Source organism: Myotis davidii, unplaced genomic scaffold (genome assembly GCF_000327345.1).
Source record: "Myotis davidii unplaced genomic scaffold, ASM32734v1 scaffold458, whole genome shotgun sequence".
Classification (NCBI taxonomy): Eukaryota; Metazoa; Chordata; class Mammalia; order Chiroptera; family Vespertilionidae; genus Myotis; species Myotis davidii.
This window is the reverse complement of record NW_006289819.1, coordinates 534,432-556,190: the sequence shown is the minus strand read 5'-3', so window position 1 is coordinate 556,190 and position 21,759 is coordinate 534,432. Positions and strand designations below refer to the sequence as shown.

Here is a 21,759-nt window from a genome sequence, read left to right as displayed (position 1 = left end):
AGAGATAGAAACATTGAATGTGAGAGAGAAACATCAATTGGCTGCCTCCTGCATGCCCCCCTACTGGGAACCAAGCCTGCAACCCGGGCATGAGCCCTGACCGGGAATCAAACTGGCAACCTGGTACATGGGACAATGCTCAACCAGCTGAGCCACACTGGCCGGGCCATGGCTAGCTTCTTATAAGGACATTGTTCATATTGGATTACAGATCCTCTGTACTCCAGAATGATCTCAACCTAATTAATCAGATCTGCAATGACCCTATTCTGAGGTCATACTCTGAGATACCAGGGCTAGAGCCTCAACATGTCTTTTGTGTGGCGACACAATGCAACCCACAACAGGCAGGGACAGTACAGAGTCTAGGGGAGCATGACATGGGACTCACCTCATCTGGGGAGACTCTCCTAGGAAATGACATTCAAACTGGGACTGAGCAATGCGGAGGGATCAGCCAGGCCCAGGCAGTGCAGCAGACGTCGGGGCTTCAGAGCAGGAGGGTGGAGGCAGGCTGGAGAAGAGCACTCCAGGCAGACTGCTGACAAAGGCATGAAAAGAAGGCCGGTGTGACTGGAATACAGAGGAGGGGCAAGAGCACGGGGTGAGTTGGGTCACTTGGCTTGTAGGCCTTGGTGAGGGGTTTTTACTTTCTCCTGAAGGCAGTGGGGAGCTACGGGAGGCTGTCACACAGGAGTGATTCATTCTGCTTTGTGAGCTGTTGCTTCACAAGACTGAGCTGTCTGAGGGCTCGTTGTTCCTCCCTGTCCCCGTCTCTGAGGGTAGATGCATGGCCAAGCCCCAGCAACCCTGGCCTGAGGGGGGGCAGGCAAGCCTTCCTTCAGGAACCTCGTTCCCAACAGGACACAGGGCTCACCCAGCTCTGAGTCTGCCTCACTATGTATGTCCTGAGTCCTTGGAGTCTGGGGGACACAGGTTTGGGCCTGGCCACTCCACATCCTGCCCTGCTGTGAGAACTGTGTCTGAGAATGTGTCCAGGGCAAGTGCATGACCCATGTGGGTTCCTGAGGCCAGAGACCCTGATGCTGGGGGAGACCAGGGGTTAGGTCTCGCAGGGGCCATCTCTTTAGCACCCTGCTCTCCTCAAAGGGTGTCTGGATATTGCCTTCCCATGCAGGGCGCAGCCTATCTTATGCTCAATCCATCCCTCACCACACCCTCAGAGGGCTGCCCCTTTACTGTGTGTGATGGGGTGGGCCAGGCTGGGTGGAGAAGAAGTGGGTCAGTTCGGTAGCCATGGTGACAGCAGCTGCTCCCTGCCAGCCTTCTCATCTCCTCACCACAAACCTCACCGATGAACTCCTTTGTCCGGCCTCTGGGATGGGGGCCAGGTGGGTGAGATTGGGGGCTGGAGCGTGTGTGTGTGTGTGTGTGTGTGTGTGTGTGTGTGTGTATGTGTGTGTGTGTGTGTGTATGTGTTCAAGCTCACACAAGCACCAGCTTAGAGCTGGTGTGTGTGCCTTGACCAAGGGAACCCACAGATCCAGGTAAGACACTTCCTGGGAACCTGCCCTCTAAAGGGATAGAGCTCTCCCTGTGTCTTTGGGCTGGAGAGGGTCAAGGGGAGGGTGTGGGTGTGTGTGTGTGTGTGTGTGTGTGTGTGTGTAGATGTGGTTGTGTGAAGGCCTGTGACTATCAGTGTGGCTCCTTCTGTGTGCCTTTGTTTGTGTGTGTGTGCACACACGTTTTAAATATATTTTTATTGATTTCAGAGAGGAAGGGAGAGGGAGAGACAGATAGAAGCATCAGTGTTGAGAGAGAATCATTGATCGACTGCCTCCTGTATGCTCCCTACTGGGGATCGAGCTCACAACCTGGGCATGTGCCCCAACCAGGGATTGAACCATGACCTCCTGATTCATAGGTCAATGCTCAACCAGTGAGGCATGCTGGCCGGGCTGTGTGCCTTTGTGTGGCTGAGTATTTTAAAGGTATGTGTGCATGTGATTGTGTCTTTAAGTGTGTATCACCTGTGTGGGCCTGTATGGCCTGTGATCACAAATTTGAAACTCTGTGCCCTGTCTCTCCCGGTGTGTGTGTGTGTGTGTGTGTGTGTGTGTGTGTGTGTGTGTGTGTGTGCCTGCTTGGGGGAGATAACGGTTACACAATGTTCCCCACTCAGGCTGGGTGTGCTCCTTCAGCCCAGCCTTCCTCTCCACCATGTACCAGCCCTCTTACCCACCAGTATGTCCCTGAGGGGGAAAGGAAATTCTAGAAACAAGGGTACTCCTCTCCCCTTCTGTGGATGCAGGCACTGGCCTCTGACAGAGACATGGGTGATGTAGTACACAGCCCTGGCACTGGATTGGGGCAGGGGTCTCAAATGCCAGGTCCAGCATCCAGCGAGGGCCCAGGCATGAAGATGCTAGCAAAAGAGAGCACAGCCTCACATGGCAGCTCCCACTCCACTGAGAGGCACAGGGACCCAGCGCTTCCACACTCAGGAAGCACCCAGAGCTGGAGTGGGAGGTGACCCTGTTGGTCTCTGAGCCTCCTCGTGAAGTGGTTGCATCTGGTGTGTAATCCAGACCCGTAAGCACTAACACCTGTGCAGTTCTTTGCCGTTTACAAAGGCACCCTTATGAGTAGTAATAATGTAACTGCCCAAGTGAGCATTTAACACGGACCAATCCTTATTTTATATTTCAGCTAAGAATCCTAAGGCTGTCATTGTTATTCCCACTTTAGAGATGAGGAAGGGTGGGCTCAGGAGGTTTGCTAAGGAAATGTCCCTGTGTCATACAGTTATAAATGGCAGTTCTAGGTTTTGAACTAAGCCTGTCTGCCTCCAAAGCCTGGGGTTTTTGTGTTTTGTTGTTGTTGATGATGGGTTTTTAATGTATTTTTATTGATTTTTGAGAGGAAGGGACAGGGAGAGAGAGATAGAAATATCAATGATGAGAGAGAATCATCCATCGGCCGTCTCCTGCACACCCCCTACTGGGGATTGAGCTCGAAATCCAGGCATGTGCCCTCAACTGGAATCAAACCCAGGACCCTTCCGTCCGCAGGTCGACACTCTCTCCACTGAGCCAAACCAGCCTGGGTTTGTAATCACTCTGCTTTCCTGCTCCTCATGATCTCACCTGCTCCCCAGTCCAGCCTGGGAGTCCAGCTGGGTCCAGGTGGCCAGTAGGTGCATTTTATAGAAGAGGAGATGGAGGTTCAGAGAAGCTGAGTGACTTGCTTAGGGTCACATGGCTGGGGGTGGAGTCAGGAGTCCCCACCCTCTGCTCCCCACCTGACCTACCCTCAACATTCCTGACTGCTGGGCAAGTTACAGAGTGTCTGGGGAGGAACACAGACCCCATTAGTCAGGGGGAGGACAGAGGAAGGGAGAATAGGGTCTAGAGCTGATTAACATGAGTCCTCCATGTGTTAGAAGTCTTAAAGTTGTGGTTGGAGCTTCAGCTCCAGCAGCTTGATATTAAAGGTTCCTAAAGGGCTGGAGGGAGGGTGGTGTGGTGGGAGAGGGGAGGACCCAGGAGTTTGGACAGTTTTATGAAGGAGGAAACAGAATGAGAGTTGAAATAGTTTGCCCGAGGTCATATAGCTATGTCCCAAGTCTGTCTTTTTACTCCACGAGCTTCTGGAAGCTCTTGAAGACAGATGTCTTCTCTAGTCCCTCCTCTAAGCTCTCCTCTTTCCTTCCAGAGTCTTATCACATCACCTCCTCCTGGGAGCTACCCTGATTACCTTCACCTCCTTCCTTGAAAACTGGTGTCCCAGAAGAAGTTAACAGAAGCCTCCTGTCAATGCCCTAGGGGAGTGCTGCTGGGAGGGGCACAGCCCCCTGTGATGAGGAACACCACGCGCAGAATCATCAGTTTGGTGAGTTTGGGTTTTCTTTAAGGTGAGTGGTGAGGAGGGCATCTGACAGGTGATGTGGAATCTGGGAGTTAGGAGCCTTGGGTTGGAGCTCTGATTTGTCACCAACTTTCTGGGACTGGGTGTGTCTCCCGTTCTGGACCTTGATCTCCAACTTCTCAAAATGAAAGGCTCAGGATGGAAAAGGGACGCAAATCAGTTTCAACTCCTGAGCGCGTTCTCATCAGCTGGGTACTCAGACCTCGGCCAAACATCAAGGGCCGGGAAGAAAACAAGGCCTGTTCGGTGGGGAACTGGGGCGGTACTTGCTAGTGTGGGGCTTTGGCGGGAGTCGGAGCACCAGCCAGGGCAGCAGCTTCCTCCAGAGCAGCGGTCGCCAACAGAAAGGTGAGTCTGAGCTGTAGTTGTAGATGCTGCTGTAGCCACAGAGCAGGGTCAGCAGGGAGAACTTGACAGTAAGGCCCCCTGATCCAACGGGATCGGGGGACAACTCCCTTCCTTGGGGTGCCCTAAACTGGGCTGGGAAAGGAGAGTCCTGCTCAGAGGTGGGAATTGTTGAAGTGATTTCTGTGGAAAGGATGTCATTCAATCAGCAATCTTTTAAACCACCAGAACGTGAGGTTCTGTGTTCTGTATCCTTCCGGGCCCCTCTGTCTGCTGCCCTTTTCCTGTCCCCGTAGCCTGATGGCTCAGGGGTTGCTATGCAGTAGGACTTCCTTCTTCATAGGGGCCAGGTGGCCAGCTCCGTCTGTCTCTCTGGCTTGTCCTTCTTGAGCTGGACTGGCTGCCATAGAAGCAACTAGAGCCCCGTCCTGAGCCTGCCCCTGCATGTGTGCTCACAGACTCCGCCCTCTAGGCACTCATCAGCTCTCAGGCCCCTGGGTGGTTAAAGCTGAGAATGTGGCTCTGGAGGGTGCAGAGTCCTGGATGTCAAGCCATCCGCTTGTTGGTGCCATGGATTATTCATGAGGAAATATGAGTCCCTGGGTTGGCAGGGTCAGGAATTTTGTCCCTTACCCTCTTACTTGCTCATCCCCTGGGAGTGGTGTACATGAGTGTCCTGTAGTCTGGCTGCTCTGGGGCAGTTTTCTCAGAGAGCCCAGAGACTCAGGGCAAAGCCCACATGTTGGGGTGGGTTCTGGGTTGAAGGGGCAGGGGCTGCAGAGTATGTCTGACTCTTTGTGGGAACCGGAGACCTGGGTTCGAGTGCAGCCCTTGCCACTTCTTAGCTGAGTCGGATGAGCTAGGTCTCCACATCTCTGAGAGCCAGTTTCCTCATCTGCAACATGGAGATAACCACACACCTAACAAGTACTGTCAAGAGCAAGTTGGGCTTACGCTGTAGCAGATTCAAAGTATCAGATAAGCGCTCTCCCACCATCCACCAAAAGGCCGTGCAGATGCCCCAAAACACACCCCAACTGGCACTAGAATTGGAAAGTAAAGAGAAGAGATCATCACAGGCCCAAGTCCAGGGGACTTTCCATTCGCTGCAATGTTGATGGGGGATGGATGGAGAAATATAATCCGGGGCTCTGCACACATTGCAGGGTGAGTGAGAACAGTCCAGACAGCCACAAAGAAGGCAAGACATGGCTTTGACTCATCCCCACTGGCAGCCCTAATTCCCAGCCCGCAGGAGCCACACCGACCGGAAGACCAGGCAGCCATTGCAGCTGCCTAGGATCTGTCTTCCTCATTAGTTTTAGGGATGCCTTCCCTTTCCCACCCCTTTCTTTGTGCTTTTGAAAAGTTGGGTCTCCTCAGGGTGACAGACCTGAGGGCAGAGGGTCAAGCAAAATGCCCCTGAGCCCTGGGATAGGGAGCTGCCCAGGGAAAAGCACTGTAGGCTGGGACAGAGCCTGGCGGACTGGGCGCAGAGCATGCGAGAGCAGCCTCCTCTCCAATACTCTGCCTGAGCATCGGACTGTCGGCCAAGTCCTAGGGCTGATACCAGAGATCCCACCTCTGTACAACACAGAGCCAAAGATGCCTGCTGCCTGGCCCCCAGAGTGGCTCCCAGGGCCCCCTGTCCTCTCCCCTACAGTCATCAGAACCGTCCTGAAATACTTAATTGCATTATTAGCTGTTTACTATCTATCTCCTCCTGGAGTGGAGGCTTTGGGAGGGCAGGGTGAAGTTGGCCTGGCTCACTACTGTTTCTTTGGCACTCAACATAGGCCTTGGAAGTTTAAGGGCTTAAATATTTGTTGAATGGAGCTAAGGGGGAGTCCATTTGTATACTTTGGAAAGGAAGTTAGCAATATATTCCAAGAATCAAAAAATGTTTGTGCCCTTGGTATCAGGTAGGATGCTTTTGGATGTAACAGAGAACCCTGATTCAAACTGACTTAAGCAAAGGAAAATACATTATCTCGAATAACAGAAAGGCCAGCTTAGGGTGGCCCGAGGCCTTTTCTGTCTTTGTGCTGTGCTGCCCTCAGCACGCTGGCTTCATCCTATGGCTGGGCCTTCCCTAGGGGAGGCAGGACACACATACACACACAGAGAGGAAGAGAGAGAGAGAGAGAGAGAGAGAGAGAGAGAGAGAGAGAGACCTCCACCTCTCTTGTAATCATGGAAACCAAATCTTTCCCTTAAATCAGATTAGGCCAACTTTGTCACATGGACCAGTAAGAGTTACCAAGGTGACTGACACTCATTGATTAGCTTAAACTAATCAAGGCGGGGTGGTGGGGTGGTACTGGATAAAACCGGTGTGTCAGGAAGCAGGGAGAGAGAATGGATGTTGGAGAAGCTACCAGCAGTGTCCACACCCCCTTAAACTAGTCACTCCATTTTTGGGAATCAATCCTAAGGAAATAAGCAGAAAAAATCAATGTAGAAAGATGTTTATTGCTGTGTTATTTAAAAGACAGGAGGGAAGGAAAGAGAGGGATGGAGAAACAGAGAGAAAGAAGAAAATTAGAACTGATCTAAGAAGTAACTATACTGAAATGTTTTAGTTAATTATGCTACCTCCATAAATTGGGATGTTCGGGCATCAAAACATTTAAACATTTAGCCCTCCAGCCAGTGTGGCTCAGTGGTTGAGCATCGACCTATGAACCAGGTCACAGTTTGATTCCAGTCAGGGCACATGCCCGGATTGTGGGCTTGATCTCCAGTAGGTGGTATGCAGGAGACAGCCGATTAATTATTCTCTCTCATCATTGATGTTTCTATCTCTCTCTCCCTCTCCCTTCCTCTCTAAAAATCAACGAAAATATATATTTTAAAAACATTTTTAAAAGACCATTTATTTAAAAAAATTATACAAAGTGTTAATGACATTGGGAAATGTTTGTGATATAAGGATAAATGAGAAATACCAGGGTATAGCATTGTATTTGTAGTATGAATTCCATTATTTTTGTAGATGCATAGAAAAGAGATTGTGAGGAAATAGGTTAAAGAGCTTACAGTGGCTGCTGCTCAGTAGTGCAGTTGAGGGGGCCTCTTGCCTGCTTCTTCATACCCCTCTGTGCACTCCCTTTCAAGCAGGAGGACCTCCTCGTAGCCCGCACAGGCTGGAACCAGCTTTGCTCTCCCTGTTGTTATTGGCTGTGAATTAGCAATCGCTAACACTTACTGAATGTTTACTCTATGCCTGATGCTGTTCCAGGCACTTTCACAGGCACCGATTTAATCCCTAGGACAATCCTATGAGGTAAGTGCTTGTACTTCTTGTTTTGCTGAAGTGTTCACCGAAACCCCGGGTTGTTGGTCCCAAGGTCACACAGCTAGTGTGTAGAGCAGCGGTTCTCAACCTGTGGGTCGCGACCCCTTTGGGGGTCGAACGACCCTTTCACAGGGGTCACCTGAGACCATTGGAAAACACATATATAATTACATATTGTTTTTATGATTAATCACTATGCTTTAATTATGTTCAATTTATAACAATGAAAATACATCTTGCATATCAAGATATTTACATTACAATTCATAACAGTAGCAAAATTACAGTTACGAAGTAGCAACGAAAATAATCTTATGGTTGGGGGTCACCACAACATGAGGAACTATATTAAAGGGTCGCGGCATTAGGAAGGTTGAGAACCACAGGTGTAGAGGCCTTTGGAATTCGAGAGTGGGACATTTAACACCACAGCCTCTGCCTTTACCACCAAACCCCGTTGCTTGCCAGGGTAGCCATGTGCTAATAAGAATAGTTTCATTTATTGAGCCAGACTCTGTGAACACTCTTTACATTTATGTGCTCATTGAAGCCTCACAACCTGAGAGAGGCCGGGTGATCTGCCTGAGGTCACACGGCTAAGTGGTGGCTGCAGTAGAGGGCCCAGGGGTCTGATGTGGGACCCCCTTTGTCTCTTTATCTCCCCATAGAGTTGCCTGAGGCTCTGCCGCCCCTGGGACCATGTTTAACGGGGAGCCAGATCCAGCCTCGGCTGCAGGCCCCAGGAATGTGGTTCGGAGCTCCAGCATCAGCAGTGAAATCTGCGGATCTCAGCAGGCCGGGCCCGGGACTGGGACCACCACTGCTAAGAAGCGGCGTAGCAGCCTCGGCGCCAAGATGGTGGCCATTGTGGGCCTGACCCAGTGGAGCAAGAGCACACTCCAGCTCCCCCAGCCTGGTGAGGGGGCGTGGGGCACCAGGGCGGGGCGGGTCACCTTGCACCCAGGGACAAACACTTATGTAGCACTTACCATATACCAGGCGCTATTCTAGGTCCAGTACATGTCCTGACTCATTGAATCCTCATATAACGCTGTGAGGCAAGTACTGAAGCACAGAGAAAGGAAGTTAAATGCCCCAAACTACATAGCTAGTAGGAGCATTCAAACCCCAGCATTTGGGCTTCTGAGTTCATGCTCCTAACCATTACCCTGTGCCACCTCCATGCACAAACTTACACATTATTCAGCATTTGTTTATTACACAGCTGCCAGGTTCTGGCCCTCTGCGAAGTGTCACAACTTCAGAGGCACACACATCCCCACGATTCAGCCTCACGGGTGATCTCCGAGTTCCCTAAGTACAAAGAGCCACACAAATGTAGTTACACAGTCACACACATACATTACAAAGTCACACGAGAGAGATACACACAAAGACACATGCCTTGCTTGGTTATACCTGCTTATATGCATAGTGCGCTCAGTTGCTTAAGCAAGCCACACCCTACTGGCAGGAAAGGACAAGATAGTCATTCACACTGTACATGGTCACACATAAAGCCAGTCATCATGCAATTCACACAAACACAGACAGACCCAGGTCACTGAAGTGTTCTCTCTCTCTCTCTGTCTCCCTCTCTCCCTCTCTCCCTCTCTCAAATACACACACAGTGTCCATGGTCACAGAAACATGTCACACATGTGTACACCCATATCTCACAAAACCCCATATTCACACACTTTATCAGCTACATCCTAACAAGTGTATTATACTTGCTCAGACGTCTAGTTATGGAATCCCAGTTATGCTCAGAGTGGAGGGCAACCCACCTTGTCACACACAGTCACCCCTGGACCCTACATCACAGAGGAGCCAGCCCTCCCCACCAAGACCTCCTCATTGTGTGGCATCAGCCCAGACACCAGCTGGTTGTGTATTAAAATCTCTTCCTGCTTATTTTTCTCAGAGTAACAACTTCCCTGAGAAACCTTCAAATAGGCAGCTGGATGGGGGCGGTGAGGGGGCGGGGGTGCCGGAGCATCCGGGGAGAATGCTCATCGAGAGTCCCAGTTGGGGCTGGGGGTGGGGGACTTTTCCAGGCCTTAAAATAGCTTTTTATAAAGCCCTCCACAGGAGCACGTGGGATGGTCTTTTCCAGCATGCAGGCTGTGATGTGGTTTCTGGCTCAGGGAAATGCTAAGTGAGAAGGGGGCTTGCAGTTATCAGTGCCCCAGGGTGGGTGGGCATGGCCCCTGTGAATGTCCACAGTGTAGGCCTGACCCAAGGGAGTCAGGAGGAAGGGGCCTGGAGATCCAGGAGTTGGGCTGGGGCAGGACCAAGGGGGGCGTATTAAGGTTAGGAGGTTGAAGAGATGTTGGGCCCCAGGAATCTGGCTTGAAAAGACCAAGCCCTGCTGATCTCCAACTGAGGCTCCTTTGTGCCCAAAGCGATTTGGAGGAACGGTCTTTCGGGGCCAGGGCAGGCCCGAGTCACTAGGAGATAGTCCAGTGATCTGCCTGGGACTGTCCACCTACCTAGACTACCAGTCAGCAGGCAGGGATTGGAGTGGACACCAAGGAGACCCCCAGCCTCGAGGGGAAATGAGTGATGATGGGGCTTCTGGATCACTTGTCCCTGTGGTAGGCAAGGGCATGGCTGAAGGTCTGGGGCCTGAGCCAGGGGAATACACAGATGCCCTTCTAACTGAAGGTCTCTATGAATCATCCAGTCACCAAATGTCAGAGCAGGACAGGCCCCTTGAGTTCATCTAGTCCAAGGTACTCATTTTATTGATAAAGCATCAGAGCCTGAAGAAGAGCCACACCCTGTCATTTACTAGCTGGGGACTCAGGCAAGCGACTTCACCTCTCTGAGTTCGCCACCTCGTTTGTAGAATAAGGACAATAATCTGTGCCTCAGAGTTTTCCAGGGGATTAAATGACATAGGAGATGCAAAGGCAACAGCCTTGTACATAGTAGACACTTAATAACATTGTCGGTGTTATTAATATTTCCCACAGTCAAACAGTAGGGCCAAAAAGCAAGTGAGATCTCTGGCTTTCACAGCCCCTTGCTTGTGGCATACCCCTCTCCCATCTGTAATTCCGTGTCCCATTATTTTTCTTCCCAAGCCTTGGAGTTGTCAGTGTCCTAGCTTGGGTGGGAGAGTCTGGCTCCAGAGGGATGTATGGGGCTGACTCACCTTGGGAATCAGCTCTGGAAACTCTCTTCTGGGCAAAGATCCCAGCAGGGTCTCTCCGGTTGTCCCAGGTGGGATGGCTCAGTTCCCTGCAGGGCTAGGCTGTGTGAAGTGGGGAAGAACTCCTGTCCTGGACCCAGTCTTCTGGGCTCTGGGTCTGCCTTCCCAGGGGCCTCCTTCCTCCTAGTTTATCCATACCCTGCATTGGCTCAAGCTCTGCCCACTCCCTCCTCTTTGTTTCAAAGCCTGGACTATTACACTAGCCTTCCCTCTAGCTCCCTGCCTCCTGCCTACCCCTTCCAGTTTATTTCTCACATTGCCATAGAGTAGCTTCTAAAAACTAATCCTGGCTTCAACTCCTCATGGGACCCTGGGAAAGACACTTTCCCTTTGGGCCTGTTTCCTCTGGGAAATGGAGCTAGAAGGGACTCTCTCCAAGCTTTCTTCTAGATCTAACATTCTCTATGTTGTGGGAGCAGTGAATGGGGTAGGGTGAGAGCTTTGGGGTCTTAGGACACAGGTGGCTTCTGGCCTAGCCTTAGACTGGGTCCACACAGGCCATCCTGGGCTGTCCCCGCTCCTGCCCACATTGAGCTCTTTTCAGCACCGAGGACAGCAGCTCCTCATGGGCTCTGGGCTCTGAGTCAGGTGGGGAGAAGGCTCAGCGTCATTCCGGGAGATGCCATGGAGTGCTGTTGGAGCTGTGACTGCCTCTCCCTTGTATGCAGTGAGACAGATGGGATGGTTCCTGGAGTCTTTCAGTCTCCGGCAACCACAGAATTATTGCAAGCAATTTGCCCCGTTTCTCTGGAAAGAGGCTTTATAAAGTTACTCCCTGGGTCAACAGAGTTCAGGGACTGGACAGGTATGAAACAGTAGAGAAATGTTCTCTAAGGTTGCAAGACCTTTCTCCCCACCCAGAAGACACGGGACTTAGTCTCTGCTGAATCACATCTCAAATCAATGTGGAATTGGTGGAGAAGAGTGAGAAGTAGCGCGTCAGTAGACTGGGAGTCGGCCTTATGGATGTCAAGCTCCCGATCTGTGAAATGGCAGGGGCAGGGGGCTAGCCAAGGTGTCACTAACATTTCAAGGATTCTGTGATTCCCTTACTAGGCATCACAGTGGATTGGACAGGTCTGATCAAAGAAGGGAAATTTTCTCCCAAGTGGGTCAAAGCTTTCCCAAACTCTAGGAGAAGGGCACTGGGGTCATATGGTGGCAAGGCTCTGGCTTCAGCTCAGGATGTGTTGTGTGTGGAGGATTTGAGGGGAGGGAGGTTAGAGTGCAGCTCCCACAGACCTGTCTGTCTTCTAACTGCATTAGTGGGGATTGGCAGTTAGGAGCCAGGGACAGGGCGAGTCCCTCAACACCCATTGTTATTGCCCAGCCCACTGTGTGTGGTGGGTCACACACTCTTTGTGGGTGTGCATCTCTGTGTGTGATTGAATGGATGGGTTCAACTGCAAGTGTTATGGTGTGAAGGACACATTTATGTGACAGAGTATGTCTTGTGTATGTATGATTAAACCCTGGAAGTATCTTTTGTGACTGTTGTATGAACATACTCATAACCTTGTATGTGGGGTCACTGTCTTCATAAATGTGATTGTCAGCACTTGTGTGTGTCTGCTTATGCCTGTCGGTATGAAAGAAGTATAGGTGAGCTAACATGACTGTGTGTAAGGCAGGCAGACAGACAGACAAGTGGATGGTCTCATTGATTCCTGGATAGTTAGCTATTCCAATATCCCAGAAGCTGGGATGGTTTATGGTTTGAAAGGAGACATTTCTCCTTACCACCTCCCACTCCCAGTGCCCATCCCTCCACCGTCTGTCTGCCCGTGACGCTAACCCTTTTAGCCTTTCCTCACCCAGTGGGACTTCCTGAAAGATAAGTAGGACAAAGCAAGAGGAATAAAGCACCCCTCTTCCCAGGGCAGGTCTTGAATATCCTCACCGTTGGATATGGGTGGGTTGCCAGGGTAACCAGCTCCCCCTTCCTCATTGTTTTTAGGGGCTTCAGTGCCTGCTCCACCCCCCCCCTCCACCTCTCCCCTCCCCTATAGCCAACTTCATTCTTCATTTGCCTGGGTCTCTAACCAGTGATAGCAGAGGGCTCCTTTGGTACAGTCCCTATCTGAGCAGCACTTCCCTCCCCATCAAGCTCCTCGGGCAGCCAAGCTCTAGCAGGGGAAATCCATGTAAACCCTCAACCTGGCTTCTGTGACCCTGACTGCCCCAGGAGGGGAGGGTGTCTAGAGGGACCACATTGCAATGCTGAATAGGTTGCCATGGAAACCCAGACTGGATTGTGTGCTGCTAGGAGAGGCATAGTGTCCTATGCTCCCTGCAAGGCTGAGCCATGGGGCAGGATGGGGGTAGAGGGCCCTGTGAACAGGAGACACAGAGACGGGGGGTGTGGGGGGCAAGTTCTCACTGCACAGCTTCTGGGGTCCCCTGTAGGCCTCTTTTCAAAGCCATCGCCAACACAGGCCGACCCAGCCATCCTCTCTTACTCTTGCTTCCCTAATCGCCTCTTCATGTCCAGACCCACCTGGAGAATGCATGTTAGTTTGGAGTGCCCAGGCCTCCCATCGGGGTTGTTATAGGGCCTGTGAAGGTATCAGAGAGGTGGCTGTGAGGTCTGAGCAAGACAGGTGCATGAGGGAGAGCAAATTCAGCAAAAGGCAGACTTTCCAGAAGAGGGAGGCAGGAGCACAACCCTTTGGAGCAAAGGCTGAAATTGAGTGGGAAGGTAGCTGTCTGGGGAGCCTGGCAAGGATGACGGCCCAAGAGCTGCAGGGAGGGGAGGGGGGCTCTACCTGGTAACTCCACACACCCCCAGCCCATCTTCCCGATTCTGCCTCCAGCCATCTTTCTAATTGGCTTTGTCTGTGTCACTGCCCTGAGCAAGGCCAGGGGTCAGCTGCAAACCAGCTCTAGAGGTCATCTCAGCAATGCCCCTGTCTCCGGTCACAGCCCTGCCCACCACGCCCCCTCCTGAGAGGGTGACTTTGAGCAGCGCTCTCAGAGAGGCCTCCTTGGTGATCTGACCTTGTTCCCTCTCTGTGCTTGGTGTGGGGGACCGGTCGCAGAAGGGACCACCAAGAAGCTGCGCAGCAACATCCGGAGGAGCACGGAGACAGGCATCGCCGTGGAGATGCGGAGTCGGGTCACGCGCCAGGGCAGCCGGGAGTCCACCGATGGGAGCACCAACAGCAACAGCTCCGAGGGCACGTGCGTGCAGCCCACCCCACCCTGGACCCTCCCTCCTGGGTCCTCTAGTCCCAGAGCCAGAGCAGGGCGGGAAAATCTCCAGTTGGTTTTCCCACCTGGAGAACATCAACCCAGATGCCTGTGTTCCTGTGCCCCTACCTGCCTCCATTCCCCTCCCCTGGATGTCCGATGCCAGGGCCCCAGCCTTCGCCCAGGGGCCTAGGAGTGGTTCCTCCCTTCTGTATACTTCATGCCTCCCGCCTCCCAGCACCCACACGCGGCCCCAGTCCAGAGGAGAGGGTTTGAAAGGAGAAAGTGACTCCAACCCTTTAAATCTAGAACCATCGTTATGTCTCCGATAAGTGGAGGTCTCACACGTGGCCTTGCTTGGAGCTCAGGGAAGGAGATGGGACTGGATCAGAGTTTTCCAAACTGTGGGTGGTAACTCAGAGGCAGGAAGTGAAATCAGTTCAGGGGGTAAAACCAGCATTAGAAAAAGAAATAGAGATTCGGTTGTGCCCTATGGAGTGAGGATGAATTGCCTTGTGAACTCCTGTGTCGGTTGTTTTAATGTGTGGGCGCACATAGGTCTGTGACATTAAATGTATTTCTTACACTTGACTGCGTGTGGGCTGCAGTCAAAAACCTGCAAGTCCCTCCGATCTCTTCTACATTGTGAAACTACGGTATACAACTGAGATTTTCTGATTTGGCCTCATGAAGGCACAATGATTTCAGGATTATTTAAGATTCTATGCTCATGTATCTCGCTGCTGTCCCTACAGCCATGAATGCAAATAGCCACTAGCATGTATTGTGTCTTACTGTATGCAGGGTATCACCGGGCACTTCAGATCAGTGCTTCTTATTCGGGGATCTAGTGAGCACTATCAGACCAAACACTGTCTTTTAACTCTCGCTACGGTACTGAGCGATGTCAGTACTACCTGCGAAACAGACCAATAGGAGTGGGTGAGCCTGAAACCCCTTCCTGGTGGGGGTGAGGGGGGACACACGGCTTCTCTGACAAGCACACACACAGCCTGTCTTCCTCCCTGCCTGTCACTGGCCCAGGGGGACTCAAGGCCAAGCGGTCCAGCAGGGGATTTGCTCTGGGACAACCTTGACTCTCTCTGGCCTTAGGGCTTTCTTTGGTCCATTGTAGCTCATGAGTGGACCTGGGCCAGCCCCCCCTCACCTGTCCTTTCTCTGCTGGCACACCCAGGACACCTTAAGGACATGCACAAGTAGCGCTTTTCCCTCAGTGACAACGGCAGCAATAACTACCACATATTGCTTTCTGTTTGTCTGAACTTTTCACGCACCATCTATCCCGATTCTCACCATAAACCCACGCGAGTTGGGCATCACCTCTGTTTTGTAGGCAAGTCTCTTACCTCTGGACGCCTCTGTTTTCTCATCTGTAAAATTGGATAATAGCTGCTGCCACATAGAGTAGTTGCAAGGATTCCATTGCATGAGGCACGTGGAGCATTCAGTGCACTGACACATGGTCACATGGTCAACTTTCAGTCACTGTCAGTTTTTTGTTACTGCTTTCCAGCACCACCGCCCTCCCCCCAGACACACACAACCATGGGGCACCTACCACCACTCGTTATTAATCTGAACCCTATAATTGTGTTAATTTGGACTCTGGCTGTTTGGGGCACCACCTCATTTATTGACTTGATTTCAAACTGTCCCCAGCCAACGTAGTACACTACACTATGTCGAGGGGAAACTCAGGCAAGAGGGGAGTGCCCAGTGCCTGGGAGGCAGAGCCGCTGCATCCCACCAGCCAGATGCCCTCACGTGCCCCTCTGCCTCCTTCCCCAGGTTCATCTTCCCCACCACCCGGCTGGGGGCCGAAAGCCAGTTCAGCGATTTCCTGGATGGGCTGGGACCAGCCCAGATTGTGGGGCGACAGACGCTGGCAACTCCACCAATGGGTGAGTCTTCGTTAGGGTAGGGCGAGTGGGGTGATGGCAGAAAGGGTGAGATCAGCAGAGCCCTGCGTGACTCGAGCCTCACTCAGGCTTCCCTGCCAGCGCAGAGCGAGCACAGCACTCACGCATCCTCCCTCCGCAGAGGGGAAGGCCGCCGCCGCAGCTCTCCCAGCACATTCCTCCTCGCTCCGCTCCACCACACTCTGCCGGCTCTGCTAAGTGCTGGGCGGAAAATGGTGAACAGATCATCAGGGCATTGGTTGTCAGGGGGCCGGCTCTATCGCCAGTTCTCCGAGTGGCCTTGGGGAAGTCTCTTCTCTGAGCCTGTTCCCTCATAAAATGGGAATAGAAATGCCTGCCTTCACTATCAACAATTGATTGAGAGGTTATTCTTTTATTGAAGGGGGGGGGGAGGTTCATGCTTTGCCTGAAGTATTTCATTTGATCCTAGGGACTGTGTCTTATTTGACTTCTAATAGTGTCTGGCACCTAGAAGTCTTTAGTAGTTTTTCATCCCCCTTTCCTGTAGCCAGGAGTAGCTCCTGAAGTCTGTGCTGCAGTCCTGGCTCCTTCCTCCCTCTCCCTTAGCTAGTGGATGTGTTGGCTCAAGCGGCTGCTCCCAGGCCTAGCCTCCCCAGAGACGCCTCCTGGCCACCCTCTTCCCCACAGTCTGACTCAGGCAGTGTCTGACCCAGACCTCTGCACTGGCCTCAAGCACATGAGGAAGCTGAGTGCAGACAGCACCCTGCTGTGAGCCATACAGTGAGCTGGGATTTCATTCCCGCCAGGGCTCTTCCCACTGCACTGCCCTGTCTTCCTCCCCCTGCTCATTCAGGAGCCTCTCTCTGTCTGCGGGAAGAGGGGTGCGACCACAGGGTGAGCTCTTAGCTGGCTCTTGGGTTGGACTGGCTAATTCTCAGCACTTGCTTTCAAACTCTTAGGGGCCCGGGAGTCTGCTTTTCCCAGCAGCCCTGAGCCCAGCCAGGAGCTGGGAGGCAGTGAGAGGAGCAGCCACTTCCACTAGGCCAGTGATGGCGAACCTTTTGAGCTCGGCGTGCCAGCATTTTGAAAAACCCTAACTTAACTCTCGTGCCATGTCACATATAGAAATTTTTTGATATTTGCAACCATAGTAAAACAAAGACTTACATTTTTGATGTTTATTTTATATATTTAAATGCCATTTAACAAAGAAAAATCAACCAAAAAAAATGAGTTCTAGTGTCACCTCTGACACGCGTGTCATAGGCAAATGCGCCATCACAGCCTAGAATTATGCGTGTGGTGCCCTCTGGTGTCCGAAACTAGGCATGACAGATTTGTGTTTGCTCATCTTGCGGGTGTTATAATGAGACAGGAGATTAATTCCTGAGACATCCCCCTCCACTTCCCTGTGGGGAGGTCAGGAAGAGTAGAGAAAGGGGGACAAATTCCAGAATGTCTTTGTATTTGCATCTTCCCAAGTATGCAAATACAAACAATTGCATAATGGCTTAGAGAATCTAAAATGGGTACCTAAGCCCACAGTCAGCTCTATTTTAGTTTTTCGACATCAGGCTATGATTCTGCACTGCTTGGAAGGGTGTTCCAAGTGACTAATGCTAAGAGTTCTAGAAATCAGATAACTGACACGATTCCACACATAGAACTTGCCCCAGCTGGATAATCCGTTTTGTGGCAGCACAGTGAGGAGTTCTCAGTCCTCTGCTCCCAGGAAATCTGCCAGCCTTCCCTTCATCCTTTGGCGATGATGCAAGCAGGCCCTGGTTCCCAGGGAGTAGCTCCTGTCCTGGGCAGGCTCATATCTCAGCATCTCTTCAAGCTGATAGTCTTTGAATATTTGACATGTATTTAGGGGAGTGGCTGAGGGCTGCTGTGTAGAAGGTGAATAAGAGCCCCTGAGCCCACAGCCTCCCTCTGTGTTCCTGACTCCAGAAGCTCTTCCACCAAACTTGCCTATTCTGCTCAGTAAAACAGGAGCTTCTCAGTTCGCCACACTTAGATGAGCATTTGACAGCCACTTTGGGTCCCCAAGCATGTCCCTGGAGGGTCATGCCCCCACCCCACCCCCAGGGACCTATGATTGTGTTCCTCGGCTGCTCTAATGTGTCTCCTGAGGCCAGTTCTCCCACATGCAGTTTTCTTCATCTCATGCCCTTTCCAGGTGGTAGTGCCCTGCAGGCTGGCATTCTGCACAGTGGCTCGTCTGGCTCTGCCTGGACTGTCCCTCTTCTCCCTTGCAGGGGATGTGCACGTTGCCATCATGGACCGGAGTGGCCAGCTGGAAGTGGAAGTGATCGAGGCTCGGGGCCTGACCCCCAAACCTGGCTCCAAATCTCTCCCAGGTGAGGCTGAGCAGCTGGGAGAAGGATTTTGGAACTGGGGTCCTGCCGGTGAGGAGGATGCTGCTGAGGTCTGGGTCTAATGAGTCCTTAGTTCCCCACTGGCCTAAATCAGTATTCTCAACACTGGAGTTACCACTTGCCCCAAAGGCCAGGAAATAGGGGTGGGGGTAGGGGAGGACAGAGGAGTCAATCTCTTTGACCTGCTGTCCACTGGCCAGCTCATCCTACTCACCTTGCTCACCTCCACGGTCACCTTGGGGTTGGGGATGGGACAGGCCATAGCAGTCTCTCCTGACCCCTCCCCATCATGCTTTCTCCCACCCCTTAGCCACCTATATCAAGGTTTACCTGCTTGAGAATGGGGCCTGCTTGGCCAAGAAGAAGACAAAGGTGGCCAAGAAGACCTGTGACCCCCTGTACCAGCAGGCTCTGCTCTTCGACGAGGGGCCCCAGGGCAAGGTGCTGCAGGTGAGTGTGAGAGGGCAACACTCAAGACTGCAAGTCATCATTTGAAATCCGTTTCATTTATGACACTTCCTGTGCCGGTACTAATGCCAGGTGCATGAATATGTGTTGCCCATTTATTTTCACGACCCAGTGAGGTGTGATTGCCCCCGGCTGATTCATGAGGAAACCAAGGTTTGGAGGGTAGTTGGACTGCCAGGTTCCACCGGGCGCTGGTGCATTGTGCATCGGCTCCACACCAGGCTGTGAGCTGCTTTCCATTGTGACCTCGCCCCATCCTCCAGGTGAACCTGTGAAGCAGGTGTGACTCTCCCATTTTACAAATGAGGAAGCAGAAAGATGGAGTGGCTGGCGTGAGGTTTCAGCTGGGGACTTGCTGAGCCGAGCCGAGCCCAGGTCAAGGTGACTCTCACCCCTTGAGCGGGACAAACCCTTCACCATGGTCCCGGGAGAGAGGGATCATCACGCCTGTTTCATAGATGAAGTGCCTAGGCACCCAAGTGGTTACAGGGATAGAGCACAGGGTGGTCGGTCTCTGGGTTCTGCCCTGGGTTCAGGTTCAAGTTTGATCACTTACTAGCTGCCGTATGTGGTGAAGATCCAATGAGAGATGCCTGTAGAGGGCCTCACACAGTGCCTGTCACACAGAAGGCTACTCGCTAACTCTGAACAGTGGTGGTCGCGGTGGGCTGTCGGCCTTGCCTGAGGCCACGGTGACAGAGGAGAGGCTTGAGGCAGGGGCTGTCTGAGCTGTGGGACTTCTCATCCACAGCTGTTCCTCTGGGCTGAGGTGGTTCCATAGCAAAGGCATTTGGAGCTGCAAACAGCAAGAACTGATGAGCCCTAGGGTTCTGTGGGGGGAAAGTTTGGTCTTGGTTGTCCATTTTTATATATATCGGAATTCTATTTTGAAAAAAGAATTCACCAATAAAAACACAAGTTCGAAAATGACTGAGCTAACCTATTCCCCTCCCCCAGTTTTATGGATGGATGGGAATCCTGAGGTCCAGGGAGGGCAAGAGGCTTGCCCAGGCCCCACCATGAGCCGCAGCAGAGCGGGACTGGAGTCTCCATCTGCTCCTTCCCGGAGAAGGCTGCCATCTGGGATGCTGGGACCTCCAGAAGTCAGGCCCAGGGTGCATGCCCAGCTCTGCCACCAATGACTGTGTGTCTTTGGGTTAGTTCATTAACCCCTTTGAGCGGCAGTTTCCTCTTCGTGGAAATAACACACAGCACCTCTACCTGGATGGTTGCAACAATGGAGATGATATACTTAAAGTCCGTAGGAGCCTGTGTGAAGTGGGCGGCAAGTTGTTTGAAGTCAGTCCAAGTTTCAGCTCTCTCTGTCCCATCCGTCTGTGCCCTGGTGAAACCTGTAGGTTCCTGGACCCACTGCCCAGCCCTGGAGTCAGGGAGGTGGCTCAGCTCCTCTTTCTTCTCCCACTGGTAGGTGATCGTCTGGGGAGACTACGGCCGCATGGACCACAAGTGCTTCATGGGCATGGCCCAGATCATGCTGGATGAGCTGGACCTGAGTGCCGCCGTCACCGGCTGGTACAAACTCTTCCCCACATCCTCCGTGGCAGACTCGACCCTCGGATCCCTCACCCGGCGCCTGTCCCAGTCCTCCCTGGAGAGTGCCACCAGCCCCTCGTGCACCTAAGGACCTCAGGAAGAGGCTGGATGTGGTGTGGGAAGGGGTGCCTGCTGGCCCCCCTCCTCCCCTGTACATAGTCTTCACGTCTTTCTGGCCCCTCGCCCTGCTGCATGCCTGTTGGCTACTGGGCTCGTCCCAGCTGGCGGTGGAGAGTGTAGTGTGTGTGTGTGTGTGTGTGTGTGTGTGTGTGTGTGACTATGTTATATCTGTTCATTTGTCTGGGTATAGTCAGTCTTGGTGACTACATGGGCCAAAATCCATGTCCTTCTGTGTCTTGTTAAAAAGAAACCCAAATGAGTGTTGTGTAAACACAACGTCCCCTCGGTCCAGGGATGGAATGGGGGGTGGCCATTGGTCCATCCTGCCTGGTCCTGTGCCCGGGGCAGAGCCCGAGTGTCCTGCCTGTTCCTTCTCTTGGTGGTCCCTGCTGAGTTTCCTGTCTCGTTCTTTGTTCCACCTTTGCCTCTCCCAGCACTGCTACCCTTTTTGAGGAATGTAGCATCCACTGCAGCTGGCCACGCGAGGCCCCTCTGGGAACCCTGACCGCCCTCCTCCGGCAGCTTTGCCCGCTGAATGCGTCTGCAGCATGTAGCATGCTCGGCTAGTGCCCTGGCCAGGGCCCGGGAAGCAAAGATGCCTGGGGAGCTGAGGGCTTGGAGATTGCTTCCTTCCTCAGGCTGGAGCCGCCTCCTTCCTACAAGCAAAACACGGGAGGTCTTAGTTTCCAGGGTTGCTGGCCAGACACCCTAGGGGGATGTTCCAGTACCTCCCTTAGCACTGCTCTTCACCTCCTGTCTCCCTCCAGGCCACCGCACCTCTGACATGCCAAAGGAGCCCTCCCAGGGGACCCCAGCAGGTGTGGACGGGAGGTGTGGCCATCCAGGAGGCTGCCTCAGAGGAGATGTAATCCGCCAAAGCAGACAGTCCCTGGAGGCACCTGTGTCCTCCCCAGGCTCATCCTGGTGGGGCCTGGCCTGTGAGGAGGTGCTGAGGGTGGGGCTGTTTGCTGGGTCAAGGAGGGCAGGGCTGACGTGCTCTGAGCCACCGTTGAGAATCCTGTCTGGGGATTAGCTGCCTGCAGTTCATTTGGGGCTCTCTTCTGCTTGTTTCTAGACCAGGGTGCGTCTGGGAGCTCAGACTCATGTGGGCTCCAGCCTCCTGGCCCCACACAGCCTGGCTCTGGACGCTGGTCTGCCACAGCCACCAGCTCTGTACAAAGCAATACTCATGCTCGGCCTCCCTGCCTCCCTGAGCTCTCCTGCTGCCCGCTGCCCGCTGCCCGCTGGAGAGCGGCCTGGCCTGCTCCAGGCACCTACCCGCTCTGCTTTCATCCCACCCATCTGGCTGGAGCTTCCCAAAGCCGCTCACACTCTGACTTGGTCTGCAGGCTGGGTCCTGAGGGTGGGACCAGTGCGTGGACTGAAGTCTGGCTC

At 52.7% G+C, this 21,759-nt stretch overlaps 1 protein-coding gene across 4 annotated transcripts in view; it reads left to right on the top strand.

Annotated features, from left to right (window-relative positions):
• Window positions 1-21,753, top strand: part of RIMS3 (regulating synaptic membrane exocytosis 3) — a 34,436-nt gene extending 12,683 nt beyond the window's left edge. The window contains exons 2-9 of one of the 4 annotated variants that reach the window (XM_006762551.2): window positions 3,676-3,852; window positions 7,475-7,519; window positions 8,200-8,447; window positions 13,790-13,931; window positions 15,750-15,862; window positions 18,103-18,204; window positions 18,533-18,672; window positions 20,120-21,753. In XM_006762551.2, the coding sequence (XP_006762614.1) occupies window positions 8,231-8,447; window positions 13,790-13,931; window positions 15,750-15,862; window positions 18,103-18,204; window positions 18,533-18,672; window positions 20,120-20,332 (927 nt within the window). In that variant the 5' untranslated portion in view covers window positions 3,676-3,852; window positions 7,475-7,519; window positions 8,200-8,230 and the 3' untranslated portion in view covers window positions 20,333-21,753. Of the gene's footprint in view, window positions 1-1,274; window positions 1,353-3,675; window positions 3,853-7,474; window positions 7,520-8,199; window positions 8,448-13,789; window positions 13,932-15,749; window positions 15,863-18,102; window positions 18,205-18,532; window positions 18,673-20,119 lie in introns of those variants that run through there. The other 3 variants (XM_006762552.2, XM_006762553.2, XM_015563157.1) reach the window with 3 other exon arrangements.
• Window positions 21,754-21,759: the final 6 nt, after the last annotated feature.